The 21,422-nt window shown below is 47.5% G+C and overlaps 1 protein-coding gene across 4 annotated transcripts in view; it reads right to left on the reverse strand.

Annotated features, from left to right (window-relative positions):
* Positions 1 to 21,422, reverse strand: part of ptenb (phosphatase and tensin homolog B) — a 160,760-nt gene that overhangs the window by 95,203 nt on the left and 44,135 nt on the right. For all 4 annotated transcript variants that reach the window (XM_085994867.1, XM_085994869.1, XM_085994866.1 and 1 more), the window contains exon 2: positions 16,619 to 16,703. In XM_085994867.1, the coding sequence (XP_085850993.1) occupies positions 16,619 to 16,703 (85 nt within the window). The remainder of the gene's footprint in view (positions 1 to 16,618; positions 16,704 to 21,422) is intronic.

Raw genomic sequence — 21,422 nt, forward strand, 5'->3', positions numbered from 1 at the left:
TGTATCATCTGCAAACTTTGATATGTTACACGCGGTCCCCTCCTCGTTAATATAAATTGTAAAGAGTTGGGGACCCAGCACTGACCCCTGCGGAACACCACTAGTTACTGATTGCCAGTCTGAGAATGAACCATTTATCCCAACTCTCTGCCTTCTGTTAAATAGCCAATCCTCTATCCATGCCAGAATATTACCCCCAATCCTGTGATTTTTTATCTTAAGCAATAATCTTTTGTGTGGCACCTTGTCAAATGCCTTTTGGAAGTCTAAATACACTACGTCCACTGGTTCCCCTTTATCCATCCTATATGTTACTTCCTCAAAGAACTCCAGCAAATTTGTCAAACATGACTTCCCCTTCATAAAACCATGCTGACTTTGTCCTATTAAATTATGATTATCCAAATGTCCTGTTACTGTCTCCTTAATAATGGACTCCAATATTTTACCTACCACAGATGTTAGGCTAACCGGTCTATAGTTTCCAGCCTTCTGTCTACTGCCCTTTTTAAATAAGGGTGTTACATTAGCAGTTTTCCAGTCTGCCGGGACCTTTGCTGAGTCCAGGGAGTTTTGGAAAATTATTACTAATGCATCCACAATCCCTACCGCCACTTCCCTCAAGACCCTAGGATGTAAGCCATCAGGTCTAGGTGATTTATCCGCCTTGAGTCCCATTATTTTACCTAGTACCACTTTCTTAGTGATTTTGATCGTGTTTAGCTCCTCCCCCCCCTATAGCCCCCTGTTTGTCCAGTGTTGGGATATTCTTAGTGTCCTCTACTGTAAAGACTGATACAAAATATTCATTCAGTGTTTTTGCCATCTCCATATTTCCCACCATTAATTTCCCGGTCTCATCCTCTAAGGGACCAACATTTACTTTAGCCACCCTTTTTCTTTTTATATAACTATAAAAACTCTTACTATCTGTTTTTATATTTTTTGCTAATTTACTTTCATAATCTATCTTTTTGTTATTTTTTTGCTGTCTTTTAAAGTTTTCCCAATCCTCTATCCTCCCACTAGATTTGGCTACCTTATATGCCCTTGTTTTTAGTTGAATACTATCCTTAATTTCTTTACTTAGGCACGGATGGCTGTCTTTTCTTTTACACCCTTTTCTTCTCAGTGGAACATATTTTTTTTGGAAGTTGTAAAATAACTCCTTAAATGTACACCACTGATCATGTATCGTCTTACCCTTTAATCTATTTTCCCAATCCACTCTACTCAATTCCGCTCTCATACCTTCATAGTCTCCTTTATTCAAGCTTAGCACGCTTGTTTGAGATCCAACCTTCTCACCCTCTAATTGAATATGGAATTCAACCATGTTATGGTCACTCATTCCAAGGGGATCCTTTACTAGGACATTTTTAATTAATCCTGTCTCGTTACACAGGACTAGATCTAAGGTTGCTTGCCCCCTGGTCGGTTCAGTTACATACTGCTCAAGAAACCCATCCCTAATACACTCAATTAACTCATCCTCAAGGCAGCCCTGCCCAATTTGATTTGTCCAATTAATATGATAGTTAAAATCCCCCATAATTATAGATGTTCCCTTATTACAAGCCTCAACTATTTCCTGATTGATACTCCGTCCAACAGAGTTGCAACTGTTCGGAGGCCTATAGACTACGCCCACTAGTGTTTTTTTCCCCTTATTATTCCTTACCTCCACCCAAACTGTTTCATTATCCTGATCTTTTGACCCAATATCATTTCTCTGTATTACAGTGATTCCTTCCTTTATTAACATAGCCACCCCACCTCCCTTTCCTTCCTGCCTGTCCTTCCTGATCGTTAAATAACCAGGTATGTTTAATTCCCAGGCATTGTCACCCTGCAGCCATGTTTCTGTAATGGCCACAAGATCATACCCATATGTAGTTATTTGTGCCATTAACTCATCTATTTTGTTACGAATGCTACGTGCATTCAGATAGAGAACTTTCAAATATGTTTTATGACAGTTAGTTCCTGCTTTTGCTCTTTTTATTACTTTACCTTTTACTCCATACCTTCTGCCCCTTCCTGACACGCTCTGGTTTTTAATTTCCCCACTGCTACCTAAGTCTATGACCTTCTCTGTTGTCATTTTTATTATTTGCTCTCTAGGAACCTCCCCCCCACTAGTTAGTTTAAAGCCCTCTCTACAGCCCTAGTCATATGATCCGCCAGGACTCTAGTCCCAGCACTGGCCAAGTGAAGCCCGTCCCAACGGAACAGCTCCCTCCTGCCCCAGTACTGGTGCCAGTGTCCCAGGAAGCAAAACCCATTTCTCCCACACCAGTCTTTGAGCCACGCATTTGTGTGCAACTGGAAAAGAAGCAAACCGTATTCATACAGGAGAACAGCACAGGTTTGACTGTATATTTATGGTTGGCTGAATGGGAATGCAAAAATACACAAGAAAAGGAGTTACATCCTAGTGGGCTGACTTAATAAATTGTGATTCAATTCATAAATTATAAATCAACACACCATAAAATGAAATTTTACTTGACAATCTCAAGTATCCTCTGTCACAACCGGCAAGTTAAAATAAGTTAAAATTTATACCTACCATTAAAATTGGGAACTTAACTAATGTTTGGACTTGTGATTCCAAGTGACAATACCTTCACTATTTTCAACTTTATTGCGCTCTCCAGGCAAAAGATTAAGGGCTAGATTTTCAGTCGCTTGCGCCAGCAGTTAGCGTCTTAAGAGAAGTGATTTTCGGGCGCTATGCGTGTAGCGCCCGGGCGCAGCGCAGTTTGCGCCCCGCCCCAAATTAAGTTGCCCGTTAGCGCTGGCGCAAAGTTTAGCGCCCGCCCGGATGCGCGCGCAGAAAATGACGTCACATCCTCGTGCAACGCCCTTTGTGCGCCCCGATTCCAAACTTCAGTCGGACCGCCCCATTGTGCGGCTGGCGGCCGGAGCGTTTGGAAAAAGGAACGCAACACAACCAGCGCGGGCCCCGGGAGGCGCAAATTAAAGGGGACGTACTCTCCAGTATAAAGGCCAGCCTTTTTTCAGAAAACACTCTTGTGCAACGCATTTCTGGAGACACAACAAGGAGGATAGCTAACTGGTTTCAAGCAGCAAGAGCCAGGTATTTTTGGACTCAGGCCAGAGCGCTGCAAGTGGCCTTTTGGAAATTAGAGTGTTTGCCAGGATTTGATGGGGGTTGCATGGGGTGCCAACGCGGAGCTGCAGCTCCATGTCCGTAGGGCTCGCAGACGCATTGTGAGAGGGGCAGCCCTGGCTAGAGGCAGAGGGGGCTACAGGCGTCGGCCACGTAGGCCTTACCCAGTCAGGCTATACCGCCAGCAGCGCTCCTACCTAAACATGAGTGCCGCGCGATGTGTTAAAAGGCTCCGATTCCGAAAGGAGGTGATTGCAGAGATCTGCCACCTGCTTCGCCGAGATCTGCGGCCAAAGCTCAGGTGCAGGACGTCTCTGTCGGTGGAAGTGAAGGTGACATTGAACTTCTATGCCACCGGCTCCTTCCAATACGCTGCTGGGGACATAGCAAACATCTCCCAGTACGGCGCGCATCGCTGCATCCGCCAGGTGACCGAAGCACTGTTCAGAAGGAGAAGCCAATTCATCTCCTTCCCCATGGCCCTGGAGAGCCAGCATCAGCGCGCATTGGGATTTTCCAGACTCGGGGAATTCCCCTTGGTGCAGGGCGCCATTGACTGTACGCATGTGGCTTTGCGGGCCCCTCTGGAGCATGGCGAGCAGTATCGCAACAGGAAGGGCTACCATTCTCTGAATGTGCAGCTGGTCTGTGACCACAAGCAGCGCATCATGGCAGTCAATGCCAGCTTCCCAGGCAGCAGCCACGATGCCTTTATCCTGCGGCAGAGTACTGTGCATGACATGTTCCAGGCACAGCCTCCCCCAAGAGGATGGCTACTCGGGGACAAAGGCTATCCTTTGTGCACCTGGCTCATGACCCCGCTCCGCGCGCCCAGGACCGCTGCTGAAGAGGCCTACAACGAGAGCCATCAAACCACCCGCAACATCATCGAGCTAACTATTGGGGTCCTCAAGCAGCGGTTCCGCTGCCTTGATCGCTCCGGAGGAGCTCTCCAGTATTCGCCGGACCGTGTCTCCCAATTTGTGGTGGTTTGCTGCATGCTACACAACCTGGCTATCCGCAGGACTCAGGCACTGCCACCTGACGTTGGACCAGCACCTCAGGAGGAGGAGGAGGAGCAGGAGTACGTTCCCAGGAGGGAGCGACCAGGGCCAAGGGCCGCACGACGCCACCTTATTACACGGTACTTCTAAGCCCCCTGTCAGGGAATGGCCAGGGGCCATGAGGGAAGATGAATGCAGCCGCTCCGCAACCCCTCAGCCGGCGAAGCCAACAAACACCAAGAAGAACAACCATGGAGACTGCATGAATAAAGATAATTTTTTATTACACAAAAATGAAAAGCCCTTCCCACATGAATCCCCAAAAACAATAAACGGGCCCCACAAAAAGCCCAACAAACGACTCACTCCCACAAACTGGGGAGGAGTCACTCCACCTTTCTTCAAACCGGGTCTCAACGTCGGCCAGCGCAAAAAATAAGCCCTCCAACAACACAACCATGGGCAAAATAAAGATGGCCACCGCCATATAAAAGGAAAGCTGCCCACACCCTCTACTGAGTGGCCCGCGAGGGCGAGACCTTGCCCAGCCTTTTGCCTCCCCTGCCCGGCCTGCTGCTCCTTCGCAAGCTCTGCCCAGTGGCTGCTGCGAGGCTGGGGGAAGGCGCCCGAGGCTCAGATGCCCTTCCGCCAGATGCCGCTGGGGGGCGGCCTACACGGCGTTTGGGCCTCGAGGGGCCGTCTGCTGAGTGGCGCACCTGAGCCTGGCCACCATCAGCTGCAGCCGCTTGCCCTTGACGCCCCAGTGGGGGAATGGCGGCGACGGATGGCGCAATGTGGGCCAGCTGGCGTCTGGGATGCGCTGGCTGGTGCTGTGGCGCGGTGGCACTCGGCCGGGCCCGCACTGCAGGATCCGCAACAATCAGCCGAGGGGCGGCTTGCTGGGATGGTCCAGCGCGGCGGCTGCCCTGGCGATGCCTGCCTGAGACAGCGCGTGTGGCAGCAGTGAGTGCCCCTGTGGTCCTGGTGTGCGCGCGCATCACAGCCGCCAGGGTCTTGACGGCATCAGTCAGCATGTGGCCACTCGCGGCAGTTGCTGCCCCGAACTCGCGCACACTGGTCGCCAGCGACTCGATGGCCTCAGGCATGCGCCCCACCACGCTCATGAGCTCCGTGTGGTGCCGGTCCGAATCCTCGGCCATCTTATCCAGCTTCCGCACCTCCTCCGAGGTGAAGGTGTCCGGACTGGAGTCGCGACTCTCCCGCTGGGGAGGAGGGGGCCGAACTAGGGGACCCTTGCCGCGTTGGTGGCGGCGAGTGTGCCGATCAGCAGCACTCCCCTCTGATCCTTCCCCCCTTTGGGGGGAAGGCCGTGGGCCACGCGCACGTCTCCTGGGTGGCTGGACGCCACTGGTCCCAGAAGCTGCATTGCCCTGCGACAGTTCCTCCAGGCACTCGTCCAGTGAGGAGGTGTCAAGCATTTCCTCCTCTCCTGCGGGACGTGACTGTTCCCCCGAAGGTCCGGCTTGCTCCTCCTCCTCCTCCTGGTCGGAGGTGCCGTCACTGGCAGCTTCAGGGTCCTGGTCGTCACCAGCTGAAAGCAGGAATGCACAAGAGTAGCTTCAGAGTGAGGAGACGGCGTCAGCGAGGGAGTTAGGACTGGTGGCATTCAGCGCATTGGTGGGACAGTGGCAAAGGAGGTAGCTCGGATGGGCCAGTGCGACGCGAGAGGGCCAAAAGGCGAGGTCCTTACCATTGCCGGGCAGTGGAGGGTCGGGTACTCCGCACGCTGTGGGGACAATCACACGGGCTCCCATGAGCACACACACGCGCTCCTCCAGCCGAGTGAGCTTCTGCAGCTTGGCGCGGCCACCCCTGGCACGCGCCTGGCGATTAAACGCTACTTTAGCCTGCAAGAGAAAGGACGGGCTGTAAGTGCGCAGTGAAGCCCTGATGTAGTGTGCACTGCCTCCCATGGTGGAATAGCTTGGACAGAGTGAAGCCCTGATGTAGTGTGCACTGCCTCCCATGGTGGAATAGCGTGGACAGAGTGAAGCCCTGATGTAGTGTGCACTGCCTCCCATGGTGGAATAGCTTGGACAAAGTGCAGAGTGCCGAATGGCCATGTGATGCTCATGACTGTCCCAATGCTGCTGGCTGAGGGCTGGCCAATAGGACTTTCAGCTCCCTTTGCCCATCATGTCAGGTGTACATGCAAGAATGAGGAGGAGACTGGAAAGGCTACTCACCTTCACAATCCTGGTCAGATCGTTGTATTTTTTACGACATTGTTTGTGGGTCCTGGGGGCATCGCCGGTGAACGTCACCCTCTGGGCGATCTGCTTCCAGGCTTTGGTGTAATCGTGGTGGGTTGGATTCCTCCCACTCTCTGGGAACAAGATCTTGCGCCTCACCTCCAGAGCTGTGACCATTATGTCCAGATCACCCTCTGAGAAGCGCAGGGCACGCTGACGGGCCTTCTCTGGCGTTGCCATGACTCCCTGGGGCTGAGCAGCAGTGTTGAGGCCTCTTTGCAAGGCTGCAGTGTGCAGGGCGTGGCAGCAGACCAATTCGTCCCTTCCCCCTTTAAGAGCTGGTCGGCGCCACGGGGTCTGCTGTCAGTCCAAAAATGACCGCACCCGCGCTGCGCCCCGCCTGGGCGCTATCCCTCTGGACCGCCGGCTTAGCGCCTAAAGATAGGAGTGGAACGCCTCTTTTAGCGCTCCACCAATCTCTTAGGGCGAAGCCACTGAATTTCCGGCAACGGGGCGCTACTTTGGGGCGGGCGCTAACTTCGGGCGGGCGCTAAGGTTAGCGCCCCAAAACTGTCTATACTGAAAATCTAGCCCTAAGTGTTTTATTAACATGACAGCAAGTGTGCTGCAAGACAAATTTACTCTTGGTCGATTAGCCCTTACAGTGTGTAAAGTGCTGAATGTGCGTGTGAGTTTCATGAACGGCCCATAGGTGTTGGATGAGGGCTGGGCATTGGGGCTTTCAGGACCCTTTGGCCATAGAAGATGAGAATAAGGGTCAAGTTTCCATACAATGTTGGACCCCAAATTTAAATTACAGTCTTATCAGTCACTCTACAGAAGATAACGGTCCTAGTCTTAAAGCAATCCAGATGGCAGTTAAAAGCAGTGGTGAAAATGATCAATAGCTACAAACTATTGTAACACTCCCATTCTATAATTCATAGGAAGGTGCAAGTTTTTGCAGAGAATTTAAAGGAAATTAAAGGAGAATGAAGTATACGCCATCTGTGAGTATTAAAAGTCTTAGGGGGAGAAATTCTGTATCGCCACCTTTGGGGCGTAATACTCAAGCGGGCGCGAAATTTAGCGCCCGGCGCAAATTATCACCACCTGCTGATAAATTGACCTGCTTCGCCCCAGGAGGAGCTTGGAGCGCTAAAACAGGCGCTGCATGACTGTCTTAAGGCGCTAAGCCGGGGAAGCGAGGCGCTACCACCGAGGGTGGGCGCAGCGCAGGTGCGGCCAGTTAGCGATTGCACGCAGACACGCTGGCGCCGGTCAGCTCTTAAAGGGGAGGTTCGATCTTGGATTGCAGCCACACCCTGCGCATCGGAGCCCTGATTCTCGGCCTGGACAGACCTGCTGCCACATTCTAACGCCTAGGACCATGGAGAGGGCCAGGGAGCGAGCGCAGCGGTTCAGAGGGGGCCTTGCAGGTTCTGGTTGGCGCGGTGGAGCGCAGGCGATCTATCCTGTTTCCGGACAGTGGCAGGAGGCTGCTGCCCAACGACTATCGCAAAGCTTGGAGGGAGGTGGCTTACCGAGTGACCTCCAGCAGCATGGTGCCTAGGACCCCTGTGCAATGCAGGAAGAAGTTCAACGACCTCACTTGGGTCATCAGGGCGAGTGCCCTTTTCAGTATCCTCTTCATCCCTGCATGTCCACCTCACTTTATGGCCAAAGGGTCCTGAAAGCCCCAATGCCCAGCCCTCATCCAACACCTATGGGCCTTTCATGAAACTCACACGCACATTCAGCACTTTACACACTAAGGGCTAATCGACCATGGGAGGCAGTGCAGCCAAGATCAGGGCTTCACACTGTACTCAGAGCCCATCCTTTCTCTTGCAAGGCAAGCTGGCCCATAACAGGAGGCAGCAGCAACGGACCGGGGGAGGCCGGCCGGCCTCAACTTCAAGACCTCAGCCATCTGGAGCAGCGAGTCCAGCGGATTATGGGAGGCCAGATGATTGGCCCCGTCGCCACTGGAGATGCCGACCCCGTTCTGGACAGCAATGGTAAAGTCATCACCTTTTTGACCTCTCTCCTTCCACTTGTGCCTCACACCAGCATCCTTTGCCACTATCGAACCAATACAGTGCATTGCAGCACTCATGCCTCCCTCGCTGCCGCCCTGTGCTCACGTTAAAACAACTCTTGTACCTCCCTGCTTTCAGATGCTGATTCGCCAGGTGAGGAGGCGGGCCCTCAAGCTGCCACTGTGAGTGATTCTGAAGGCGAGGAGGAAGAGGAAGCCGGACCATCAGTGCCAACCTCAGCCGAGGCAGCCCATGGCCATAATGGGAACACGTCTTCCCTGGAGGGGAGCAGGGGGGAATGGTCCGAGAAGAGTGAAGCTCCGGGGTCCAGCGGGCTGCAGCAACGCGGTGGGTGGGGTTCGGGAAGCTCGGCGGCCTTCTACAGTGAGCGCAGAAGAGGTGAGGCTCCTCGCTGAAATGAGCGCCCAGGCGGAGCACAGGCACACTGAGCTCATGGCTGCAGTGGCAAAGATGCCTGAATCCATTGAGTCACTGGCAAGGAGTGTCCAGGACTTCGGCGCAGCACAGGCAAGGAGTCTGCAGGACTTTGGCGCAGCACAAGCGGCTTCCACGCAAGTGCTTAGTGGTGCAATGCAGTCAGTGGCTGGTCTGATGCAGACGCAGATTGAGGCCACACGAGCACTAACTGCTGCCACCCTCGCTGGATCGGCCACGAATCGCCGGGGCCCTCGCCGCGCCGCAGCAGGCCAGCAATCTGTGCTTCGGCAGATTGCTCCGCATGCTGCAGTGCTGCCCCGTGGGGGTGCCAGTGTGTCGTCCGACCAGGGAGTGGCTGTCCTCTGTCAGGATGGCAGCATTCCTACTGCCAACACTGTCACTTCTCCACTGCAGCTGCCACCACCTGTAGGACAGACTGCTGCCACCCATGCAGAGTTGGAGCAGTCAGCAGCCGGTCCCTCCAGGCCCAGAGCTGGTCCAGGCCGTACCTCAAGGGCATTGCCGACTCAGTTTCTGACACTCAGCAGCCTTCCCCCAGCCTTGCTGCAGCCACTGGGGTCCCATTGCGGAGGAGCTGCAGAGTGGGAAGGGGCCAATCGCGCAAGCGAAGCAGATCACCCTCGAGGGGCAAAAAGTAGGAGGTGTGGCAAAATGCTGTTAATTTTTTTATTGAAGGCTGAGGATCGTGGTCATTTTTTGGTTACTCTTTTGTTCATTGTCTCCAGGTTGTGAGAGCCAGTTAGGTGTCTGACTGCTTTTTTGGGGGTTTCTCTCTATTACTTTGTCATGCGGGAAGGGCACACAGTTTGTTAAATAAAGAAGTGTCTTTATTCAGAATGTGCATGTTTGCTCTTTGAACTATTTGTTGCCTTGACCGGCTTAGGGGTTGCGGAACGGTTCCATTCATGTTCTTTCAATGGCACAAGCCATTCCCTCAGAGGGGGCCTAGAACCGACTTGCAATAAGCCGCTGACGGACGGCCCTTGCACTTTGTGCCTCCCTCCCGTCTTGGTGCTCCTCCTACTCCTCCTCTGCTGGTGCTCCAATGTCTGGTGGCAGTGGCTGAGTCCTGAGGATAGCCAGGTTATGCAGCATGCAGCACACTACAACGAAATGGGAGACTCGCTCAGGTGAGTACTGAAGGGCTCCCCCGGAATGGTCCAGAGAGCGGAACTGTTGCTTGAGCACGCCGATTGTGTGCTCAATGATGTTCCTGGTCGCTTGATGGCTCTCACTATCGTTCTTCAGCAGGGGTGCTGGGGTCATCAGCCACGTGCACAGAGGATAGCCCTTGTCCCCGAGAAGCCAGCCTCCTGGGTGAGCTGGGGCTTCGAAAAGGTCTGCCACAGAAGTCTGGTGCAGGATGAAGGCATCGTGGCTGCTGCCTGGAAAGCAGGCATTGACAGCGAGTATCAGCTGTCTGTGGTCACACACCAACTGGATGTTCAACAAATGGAACCCCTTCCGGTTGCGGTAATCCTCGGCATTCTCTTGCGGCGCCCGCAAAGCCACATGCGTGCAGTCAATGGCGCCCTGGACCCTGGGGAAGCCCGCTATTTGTAAGATTTGCAAAATTTCTACATTTCCCCAAAGGTTGTTATTAATAAACGGGACCCTGCGTGGACATTTTAAATCAAAAAGATTACCCAAGATGGTGTCCGTGCCTCTTGGCAGAAAGCCTGTGAGATTTTAAAATGGACTCTGCAATGCAGACAGCTTCTGGATTGAAACCAAAGCTGCAGTTTCTGTGAAGAGAAACTTTGTCAGGACTTTGAATTATGTATTAGACCGAATTGGAGACAAATCTAAATTCAGTTAGGTCTATAGTTAAGACCATCAAGCAGTTTACATATATAATCGGAAACAGATTAAGAAAGCCATCAAGGCTGGACAGGCCCATCAAGGAACATTCCTGACAAAACAAGTCAATTATCGGGCCGGTAGATGCGATTACCGGCCATCTAAAAACAGTTAGTATGGATTGCTACCATTATTTAAAATAGCCCGCCAAGATTAAGACAAAGAACTAACCTGATTTGGCGCGCAGATAAGGGTTTTCGAAAAGAGTATAATTGAAGGCCCCGGGTAGCAATCTCTCTCTTCTCTCTCTGCTCTGCTCGGCTCTTCGGCCCCTCGCCCTCGTGGCTGTCGCTCTTTCCCCGTCCCGCGCTTACCCCCCTGGCCTTTGACCGTGCCTTTTGCCACTCCATCTGCAAATCGCCCCAGCACTGCATCAGGCGGACACGGACAATTCAGGCCAGGCGAGGCGGGACGCAACGAGGGGAGGAGGGAAGACCAACTGAGGAAGACCAACTGAGGAGACGAACTGAGAGTAGGCTTCGAATCATCGGGCCTTCAGCCTCAGCCAACCTGCGACTACCTTCATGCAAACTCAAACTGTCGGCTGAAGAAGAATCATCATCCCTGCAAGGTAAAGTACCCAAACAGAGACTTTAACTTTGGGGTACTAGAACCTGGACAATGCCCTTGCAGCGCCCGGAGACCACGTGACGACGGCAGGCTCCAGAGAGCACCAAGAGCGAACCCCGAACCCCACTGCTGTTTTGAGTCCAACAAACCCTTTTGATTGGTGAGCATAAATTCTGGCCCCTCATAGCTTAATCTAGTTAGGTATAGGGGGTGGGATAAGGATAAGGGGATTGTTAAGATAGTTGTTTTCCCTCGATGTGCCGTGTGTTCCCCATTCCCTGTATATAGTTATTTGTATTTGCCTGTAATTATTTATTTAATATATTATCACACACACACACCGGTAACTTCTCATAAGACTGTATTAATTTTTCCTGTTTAATATAATCCTGAGTTTTGCTTACATCCAAACCACCTGTCTACTCGAGTCTTTTCTGTATCGCTACCTGTACCCAAGTCCGGTGTCGCGAATCTCAGGGGCGTGGGAGCGATTCGAACTGCTCACGGGCAGTCAGAGGCATAACTGACTGGACCCATGCGCCACCCCCTACATATTCTTGCAAATCCCATTGCGCGCTCTTGCTGCTTGTCCAGGGTCATGGGGAAGGAGATGTACTGACGTCTCCTTTTAAAGAGGGCATTCGTGACTTGACGGATGCAGCAATGCACCGCGAACTGGGAGATATTGGCAATGTCCCCAGTAGCGGATTGGAAGGTGTCGGTGGCATAGAAGTTGAGAGCCACTGTCACCTTCACTGCCACCGACAGAGACGTCCTGCTCCTCAGTTGAGGCTGCAGATCTGGCTGAAGCAGGTGGCAGAGCTCAGTGACCACCTCCCTGCTGAATCGCAGCCTCCGAAAACACTGCTCCGCAGACATGTTGAGGTATGAGAACTGTTGGCGGAAAACCCTGGGACGGTAAGGTCTCCTGTGCCGACGCCTGTTGGCCCTCCTCCGTCTGGCCATGATTGGCACTCTCTCTCAGCGTCTCTGAGCCCTCTCAATGTAATGGAGAAGCCCAACGTTTCCACCCATTGCAGCCCCCATAGTATATGACCACTCAAGGTTATGCCAGTGAAAAAGCAAACCAACTACAAAGTTCTGGGCCGAAGCACCTCTGCGAGCGCTGACTCAATGCAGAAAGCTCTCTCCCTTTGTCTCTCTGCAAATCTCTTTCTCTCTATGAAGGAGTGGGCCAAAAATGGCTACCACAAAGAAGCCAGGAAGAGCCCCCTTTAAACAGCACCCCCCCCCCAGCCCCACAGCGACTGGGAACCGTTCCAGTCAACCAGTCGCTGGGAGCGCCAGGCGGAAAGGAGGGGGGCGCCACTGAATTTCCGGTCCGGGGCGCCCCAAGGGAGTTGCACCATGAAATGACGTCAGGAGCTGCGCGTGCAGCTGAGCAGGCGTTGCGGTTTTGCGCCGCCGCTAAATGTCCACTCAATTTCGCGAGAGGCGCAGGTCTCGCCGCGCCCAGGCCTCGCGCCCCACTTATCGCCCTCTTAAGGCGCTAACGGGTGGCGCAAACAACTGAATTTCTCCCCCTTAATCTCTACTTTATAAAAGGCATTTTAAGATAGCTCTCCAGAGACGCATACCATTTCAGGCTGTTAGAAGCACTCAACTGGCATTAGCCGAGACACCAATCAGTGAATAGCTTCACAGAACAAAGCAGATCAAGATCCGTTCATATTCTGAATGCTAACCAAGAAATATCCAAACTGAGTAACTTTAGTATCACAAAGACAAGTCCAGCTCATCTTTACTTGGATACCCACAATTTCCCTGATCATAGCATCAAATTGCCTCTTTAATGGTTCCAGAACCTTGGGCTCCATTCCTACTTGGAAGATTATTCCAGGTATTAACCTCTCTGCGAAAATATGTGCTTTCTGAAATCGGTTCTAAACTTGCCTTTTCCTAGTTTGCACCTATGTTCCCTTGTCGTGCAGTCAAAAGATCCATGTGAATTAGTGCTCCAGATTAACCTTTCTATTTCACTTCGTAAATATATCTCTTCAAGTTTCAGCATGACTGCTTCAAGCTTATATTCTACTAATGTGGCAATACAGCGGAGATACTACTTGCTTTGCCGATTGCTACTTTGACTCAAGTTACCATAGCCAGTCATTTGCAATCACTCCCACATCTCTTTCAGCCTCTCCACTGGTTACTTTTAAGCCATTTATCTTTCAATGTCTAAAATTTTGCACTTGACTACAAACCAAACTTGGGGGCAGTCTAGTCTGATGAAGATGCGAAGGAGGTACAAGTGGACAGAACTAAGGCAAATTAAATTCAATGTAGACAAATGCATTAAGACATTGGAAGAAATAAAATGGGTGCCTATCTTACTTAAATTAAATGAATAGTGTTAATGTAGGTATGGGAGAGGCAAAGAGATATCTGGAAGTGATAGCAGACTCAACACTCACCATGTCAAGTCAATACCTAGCAGCAATCAACAAAGCAAGCAGATTGCAAAGCTATATTGCCAAATCAGTAGATTGTAAGTATGAGGCCATCATGCTAAAGTCTTATGGAGCTCTGGTTAGGCCACACTTCGAGTACAGGTACTACATTCAGGTCTGGTCACTGAGGCGCGAAGCAACCATCTCAACCTTGTAAGCAGTAAACAGAAGGCTACAATGCTGATCTTTGGTGTCCAAGGAATAAGATAGGAGGAAAAATTAGAAAAACTTCAGAGATTTTCAGCCTTGAAAGGAGTGAAAGAGTGGTTCTTATAGGAGATACACAAGATACCAAATGGAATACAAAATCCCAAATAAAAAAAAGAATATTCTGGAAACACTCAGTCAGGCAACATCTGCGGAGAGAACCAAAGTCGATGTTTCGGGTATAAACACTTCCTCAGAACTGGAAGATATTATAGATGAACAACATTTAAAAGGGAACAGAACAAAAAGGAAGGGGAAGGGGATAAAACATACACAGGAAAAGAAATAGAATGACCGATAGAGTGCTTAGGTGGTGAACAGGAGATGGTTAAATGGCACTATTTCACATTAAACCACAACTGCAGGACAATGGGGTATCGGTACATACTGGTTAAAGCAATTTCAAAGACTGCTGTGAGAAAGCATTTCTTCATACAGAGTGATCAATACCTGGAGTGGTCTTCTAGGTAGGGGAGTACAAGCAAAAAATCTTGATCATAGTTATGCAGAAAGACATGAGAAATTGAGGCGTTTATTCTCTGGAACTGAAAAGCTTAAGGGGTGACCGGATAGAGATCTTGAGGTTATCAGAGGTTATAATTGGGTACAGTGACAGATTATTTCCAGTGGTTGGTGAGCGGGCTCAAATTTAAGATAAATCAAGAACAGAATTAAAGAGGAAATTAGAAAAAGAATCTTTACAAAGATAATGCTTAGAATGTGTAATTCTGTGCTACAAACCATGGTTGAAGCAGAGTCCAAAAAATATTTTAAAAGGGAATTAGATCATGGCTTAAAAAAATACTATTAAAGGATATGGGAAGTGAGCAGGACAGTGGGATTAGACAAGATGTCTCCTGTGGAGAAATACACGAACACAGGGTTTTGTTTCCTCAGCTCCAGATATAGCCTGTACATTATCTGTTCCGATAAATGACCCACAGCTATCTTCCACATTTGTTGGAGGGATAACCAGTCTGCATCATAGCTTGGGGTGCATTTTCCTGCTGCAATGAACAAGAGCTGTCCTGGCCTGTATGGTGTGTTCAGTAGGTCTTGAGGCAAAATGAGGTATGTAGTAATGTGTCCCTGTAGACCCTCAAGCATTCCTCTGGAAAGCAGAGTTTGAATTTGTGTAGCTTTGGTAGAGTATAAATTATTAAAACTTTGGTGCATCGGAATGTTTCACTTTTTGTCAAGAGCCACCATCCCAAAACAGCATCTTACTTTAGGGTCACTCTCAGGAATGCTCCAACATGCTGCACTAACAAGTTGTGGGATATAGGCTGGCACCCAGAGTTCCCCATACAGTGAGCTCCCAATATCAAATGTGCCAATTGCCCAGGGTGCCATGTGCAGGTCAAATCACTTCCTTCCTAGAAAAGATCCACAAGACTTCACATATGTGTAAAACCAAGTTCTGCGTCGATGGAACAACCTGACGTGTAGCCAAAGCCAAAGAAAATGGCACTGATCAATAAAAACAGTACAGCTTCACCATCGTTTCTAAAGCATTTTTAAAATACTTTTGGAAGGACTACTGAAGGAACATGTCTAGAATTATAAAACGGCAAAATACACTGCTTTACAGCAAAGGAAAGCACAGAACTGTCCTGGCACTGAAGATATCTGCTGTTGTTACTGATCTATTCTATGGTTACATAACTACATTTTTAGTGGTATGTTACATCAGGAACTCAAAGCGCAATGAATAGCATCACAACAGTAAGATTTACACAGTGATTTTATAGTTTTTAGTACAAGAACAGAAACGGTACACCATTCAGCTTGTATTGGCAAAAACAAGCAGCACCAAAAGACAACTCATTTCAGTGACAACTTCTACTGGGCCTCTTGCAATTGTTCATCCTCTGCTTTTAGTTATGTGGAGTAGGTCATAAAAGGTCTGACTTGCTGATGTATGACATGGTCAATTCAAACTACACTAATTTATTTCCTGATCAGCTTAAAACAAAATTTGGTCTAAAAAAAAAGTTTGACTAATTTTCAGCCAACCAGAAGCAAATTTTAGGAAGAAATGGATCTGAAATGGACAATGTGTTGATAAGAGTCAAAAACCGGGACGTTTCTGGGACAAATAACTGGGGGGGGGGGGGGGGGGGGGCGGGGAGAAAAACAGAGAAAGTGGTAGTTTTTATAGTTTCCAGTTAAAAAAATTACTGCAATAAAACATAACTTCATTAAGTGATTCTTTAACCTAAGAATTAATGGACAACCACAAACTTTCAGGGCTCCCACCAAAAATGTTTTTTAATGTCATTTAGAGTTCCTTTTTAAAAATGTAAAACTTTGGCAATTTAAATTATGGAGCGGGAATGTCTTGGAAAAAGCAACATTCAAACCACAAATTCAAACGCACAATTCCCTTCCCTTCTCTGTGTGAAATAAGTGTGAATGAAAATGCGAGTCAAGACATCAAGAGGGTATACATTTTAAGCCTACCATCATAAACCATTTTTTTAATATATTTTTTTAAAAACAGAAACGTACTAGTTTCTATAAGGTCTTTTTCCATAAGTATACTGAAATGGTATCAGAGGTTCCAATGAACATAGTTCTCCATCATCAACTGTTGAGAAAACTTTCAAGATCCACAACTGAAAATGAAAAATAACTTCTAAATACAAGTACTTACTTTACTACATCATCAATGTTATTTCTGTAGACGCCTTCAAGTCTCTCAGCTGGAAATCCCATGGCAATGATGTTTGGATAAATATCTGATTATGTTGGTTAAGAACAACAACAAAATTTGTGACCAGTACAAATGAATACAAAATGTTAAAAAAAACACACATTTCTTTGAAGAACAAATACTCAAAATGCAAATTATTGCATTTACTAATCTGTATAGATTTACTTCTTCATTGCCTGGTCATTGTATTTGGATAGGACGTACCATACCTACAAATGAAGCAGTGAAATACATGAGACCTTTTAAAAACAAACTAGGTTATTACTGCAACTGGCTATTTATGTGTATATATTGAAACTGTTAGTAATTGGAAGGAACCATTAGTACCTTGTTTACTTGGCACATTTTGTGAACCGTGCCAAGTAAACAAGGTACTAATGAGTACCATCAAATTATGATGTTTTAGGTAACCATTTCCTATAGAATTACATGTCCCTTCTTTACTTGCTCCTGCACCTGAAATGTACAATTTCATCATGTGCTGAAAATAGTTTAAGCTGTTCAATACTGTAGGCTACCAATTGAATACTAATTCATCACTGTAGGTCAACCATCTGATTATTTTATTTTTGTAGCTAATTGAAGCTATAAAAATAGTACTTTGTTAAACTCTTGGCCCAACCTGAGCAGAGAGCAGAGCGCGGATGAGGAGAGAGGATGGATATGGAAGAACACTATTTGCACAACATTACTATAAAAATCAGTTTGAAAGAAAAAGGAGAGCGAGAGAGAGAGTGAAAGCAAGAAAGGAGACAGACTTGCATTTATATAGCGGCTTTCACGACCTCGGGACGTCCCAAAGCACTTTACAGCCAATTAAGTACTTCTGAGGTGCAGTCACTGTTGCAATGCAGGAAACGCGGCAGCCAATTTGCGCACAGCAAGGTCCCAAAAACAACAATGTGATAACGACCAAATAATCAGTTTTTGTGATGTTGATCGAGGGATATATATTGGCCAGGACACCAGGAATAACTCCCCTGCTCTTTGAAATAGTGCCATGGGATCGGTTATGTCCACCTGAGAGCACAGACGGGGCCTCGGTTTAACATCTCATCCGAAAGATGGCAACTCCAACAGTGCAGCACTCCCTCAGTACTGCACTGTAGTGTCAGCCTAGATCTTTGTGCTCAAGTCTCTGGAGTTGAAACCACAACCTTCGGACTCCGAGGCGAGGGTGCTACCAACTGAGCCACGGCTGAGTTTAAGTAAACTGCTCAACTTCAGATTATATAATATAAAATTGTATAATCAGAACACAGCCTCATTGGCAGAGGTGGCGATGCTTTTTGACCACCAGTGCACTGACTATCATCACCTGGCTGTAGAGACCAGCAAAGTATTTACGTTCACTGGCCTGTGCGGACCTTTCTCAACCACTAAGGAAGACACAGAAACAGCTACACAGTCACAAACCATAACGAATTTTGCACATGAACAGTCATTTCAAAGAACAAGCTCAAGTGGAAACGCCCCAACTCCCAGCCACTACAATATAAACCCTACAAATTCAGGAACCAGTCCTGAAATTTAAATGCAAGCGAATAATGGAATCCTTACTAGTTTCTGATGTAGTCATGATTTAACCCCTAATGCAGATGCAATTCTATACTCGTAGGACATATGCTGTGAGTCAGCATTACACGTGCATCCAGCAGCTGTTGCCCAAGGCAGCTCTTGGAAGATGAGCTCTTAACATGCCCTCAAAGAGGATGGGGATGCTTGTCTGCCGATCTGGAAACGTGCCACTGATCTCAGGCAAACCAGCCTATGAGTCATGCATACAAGATGTCTTCAAAATGTTTTTGGTTTCACTGGTACTAGGGTCAAACCCCCAATGCAGTGGCTTACTGGGCCCAATACCATGGCTGGAGAATTAAAAAGTTGTAACTTGAAGGAGCAGAATTAACCTACATGCACACTAGATAGAGACACGGCTTTGGCCAATCATAGCTCATTCATCCAGAAGTCGTCCCATTCTGTCTGCTGCGCTTCTTTCTTCCATCCCCTACACCCCACTCCCCGGCCATCACAGCAACCAGCTGCTTTTTAAATTATTCTAAGGTTTTAGCCTCCACCATCCTACCCAAAACTGGATGCTTCCTCTGCATAGAAGGCAGTATTCCCAACAGAAGTCCCAAGTTCAAACATTTCCAGTTTTTCCTCAAAACAACTTGCATTATATAGCACCTTTAACGTAGTAAAACATCCCAAAGTGCTTCACAGGAGCATTATCAAACAAAATTTGACAGCCACATAAGGAGATATTAGGACAGGTGACCAAAGACTTGGTCAGAGAGGTAGGTTTTAAGGAGTGTCTTAAAAAGAAAGACAGGGAGCGAGACGGAAGCGCTTCGGAAAGGAATTGCAGAGCATAGGGCCCAGGCACCTGAAGGCATGGCCTTGCCCCTCCCTATCTCTGTAAGCTCCTCCAGCCCTACAAACCTCGAGATCTTTACGCTGCTCCAATTCTGGCCTCTTGCACATCCTCTATTTACTTTGCTCCACCGTTAGCAACCATGCCTTCAGCTGCCTAGGCCCCATGCTCTGTACTTCCCTCCCTACACCTCTTTGCCACTCTACCTCTCCCTCTTCCTTGAAGACACTTAAAATCTACCTCTGTGGCCAAGCTTTGGGTCACCTGTCCTAATATCTCCTTATGTGGTTCAGTGTCAAATTTTGTTTGATAACGTTCCTGTGAAGCGCCATGGGGCGCTTTCCTATGTTAAAAGAGCAATATAAATGCATGTTTTTTTTTAATATATAACCTCTGTTAAACAACTGATGGAGGGAAACAAGTGTAAACACTTAAAATGTTTGTTATGTTAGACTTAGAAAACTAGTTAATGTACCAGTGAGAGTTAAGTAATGTGTGGCAATTTAATCTAATCAAGTTTTCCTCTTGTAGAACTTTACTTTTTACAATGAACTGAGTTCGTAGTTTTAAAGCCCAAGTTATATGATCTGTCAGCATAGCATTATGTCAGAGATCAGGGGTACAATATTTCCTGGACTTACCCAAATGGGATAAGGGTTCAATATTCACTCAGCTGCTTAATACCCCATTCAATCCATAGTTATGGTCACAGTTTGGTCCATATCTTCCACCTGGAAACAAATTTTTGCAGGGAAGTATTCTGAATTATGAAATCTGTTCCTATGACATTACATTCCAAAAGACTTATTATGTCGTGGGCACATTGCTGTTTAACACAATTGCAAACTGGTGCCACATTTGAATTCCTTGTCACTTAATATGCAATGGTGTAAGTTTTCTACATTGTGGAGAGTGTAAAAATGTCCCTCAAATAAAAAAGCAGCTCTGTACTGTGGGAAGTCAGTCCTTTCCATGGCTGTCCTATAATTCTAGCTTACCGGAAATACTTTTCAAAAATGCTATAAACACTTGACAGCATTAACAAATCCTCTGCTAAATATAATTTTTGCACCACAGCAACAAACAGTAATGCCAATAACCAAACATGAAGTATGTGCTATCCACGTCCAGTAGTACGAAATTACTGGGAAAGTGCTTGAATTAGAGTTTACGAGTGGCCCTCTCGTTGCTTTGCTCATGTTAACTCAGATGATACACTATTGTACAATCATAGGAGCATTGTACAATATATTATTCTACCATGGTTCAGTTGTATTTAACTGGCCTATCATTTTGCAGCTTTAAAGAAACAATGAACAAAGTCTAATTGGTGCAAGCCCAGAGGTTAGAGGTTAATGGCTGTTGAGTGAGGTTTGCAGATTGGAAGGAACTTGCATATTTCTGACTCTAGTTCACAAAAAAGTAGCACGAGATGAATACCTTTCTTTCTCTTAAAAGAATATGCTGAAATTGACCATCTGCAATGTGATGAACACACTACAAAAGTCCTTCAAGTATCCCTGTAAAAAAATGTTTTACCAAACAATATAGCATATGCATAATTACAATCAGCTGTGATATAATCTATTTTGTGTACAAAGCCCCACACACAGATTACTCTTATCCTCTCTAGTGAATTGATTCCAAGATTTGGATCCTAACTTACAAATCTCTCCATGACCTTGCCCCATCCTACTACATCCCCATCCTGCACATATCTTGGCCATGATCTTCATTCCTCCGAATCGAGATTACTGCTTATTAGCTTTCTTATCTGCTCCACCATCAGAGGCCGATCTTTCAGCTATTTCACCTTACCCTGTGGAATTCTCCCCCAAAATCACTCTGCCTTGCTACCCTTTTCCCTTCTAGCTTCAATAATCTTCAAAAAAGAAAATCTCTCTTTAATCATGCCATTAGGTTCTCTAACTTCCTCTTTCCCAATTTCTTTTACTTCCTTCCAAGAGTCCATCTCTCTCTCAGTAAAGTGCCCAGAGACAATCTTGTTGCATTGGCTATATAAATTGAAGTAGCATTATACGTACAATTTTCAGTAGGAAGAATAAAGCTGCTTGGGAATTTTAAAAAAAGTTAACCATTAAAATTCAATTATAAAACTTGAAAGCCAAGATGAAACTAACAAGTCATATCGTTTTTCATTAGAAAGAATTCATAAATACGGTGGTGGGGGTCTGGAACTCACTGCGTGAAAAGGTGGTAGAGGCAGAAACCCTAATCACATTTAAAAGGTACTTGGATATGCACTTGGGTGCTGCAATTTACATGGCTACAGAGCAAGAGCTGGAAAGTGGGATTAGGCTGGATGGTTCTTTTTCAGCCGGCACAGACACAATGGGCCGAATGGCC

Source organism: Somniosus microcephalus, chromosome 8 (genome assembly GCF_052327205.1).
Source record: "Somniosus microcephalus isolate GS21.2 chromosome 8, FLI_Smic_1.0, whole genome shotgun sequence".
In the NCBI taxonomy this organism is placed as follows: domain Eukaryota; kingdom Metazoa; phylum Chordata; class Chondrichthyes; order Squaliformes; family Somniosidae; genus Somniosus; species Somniosus microcephalus.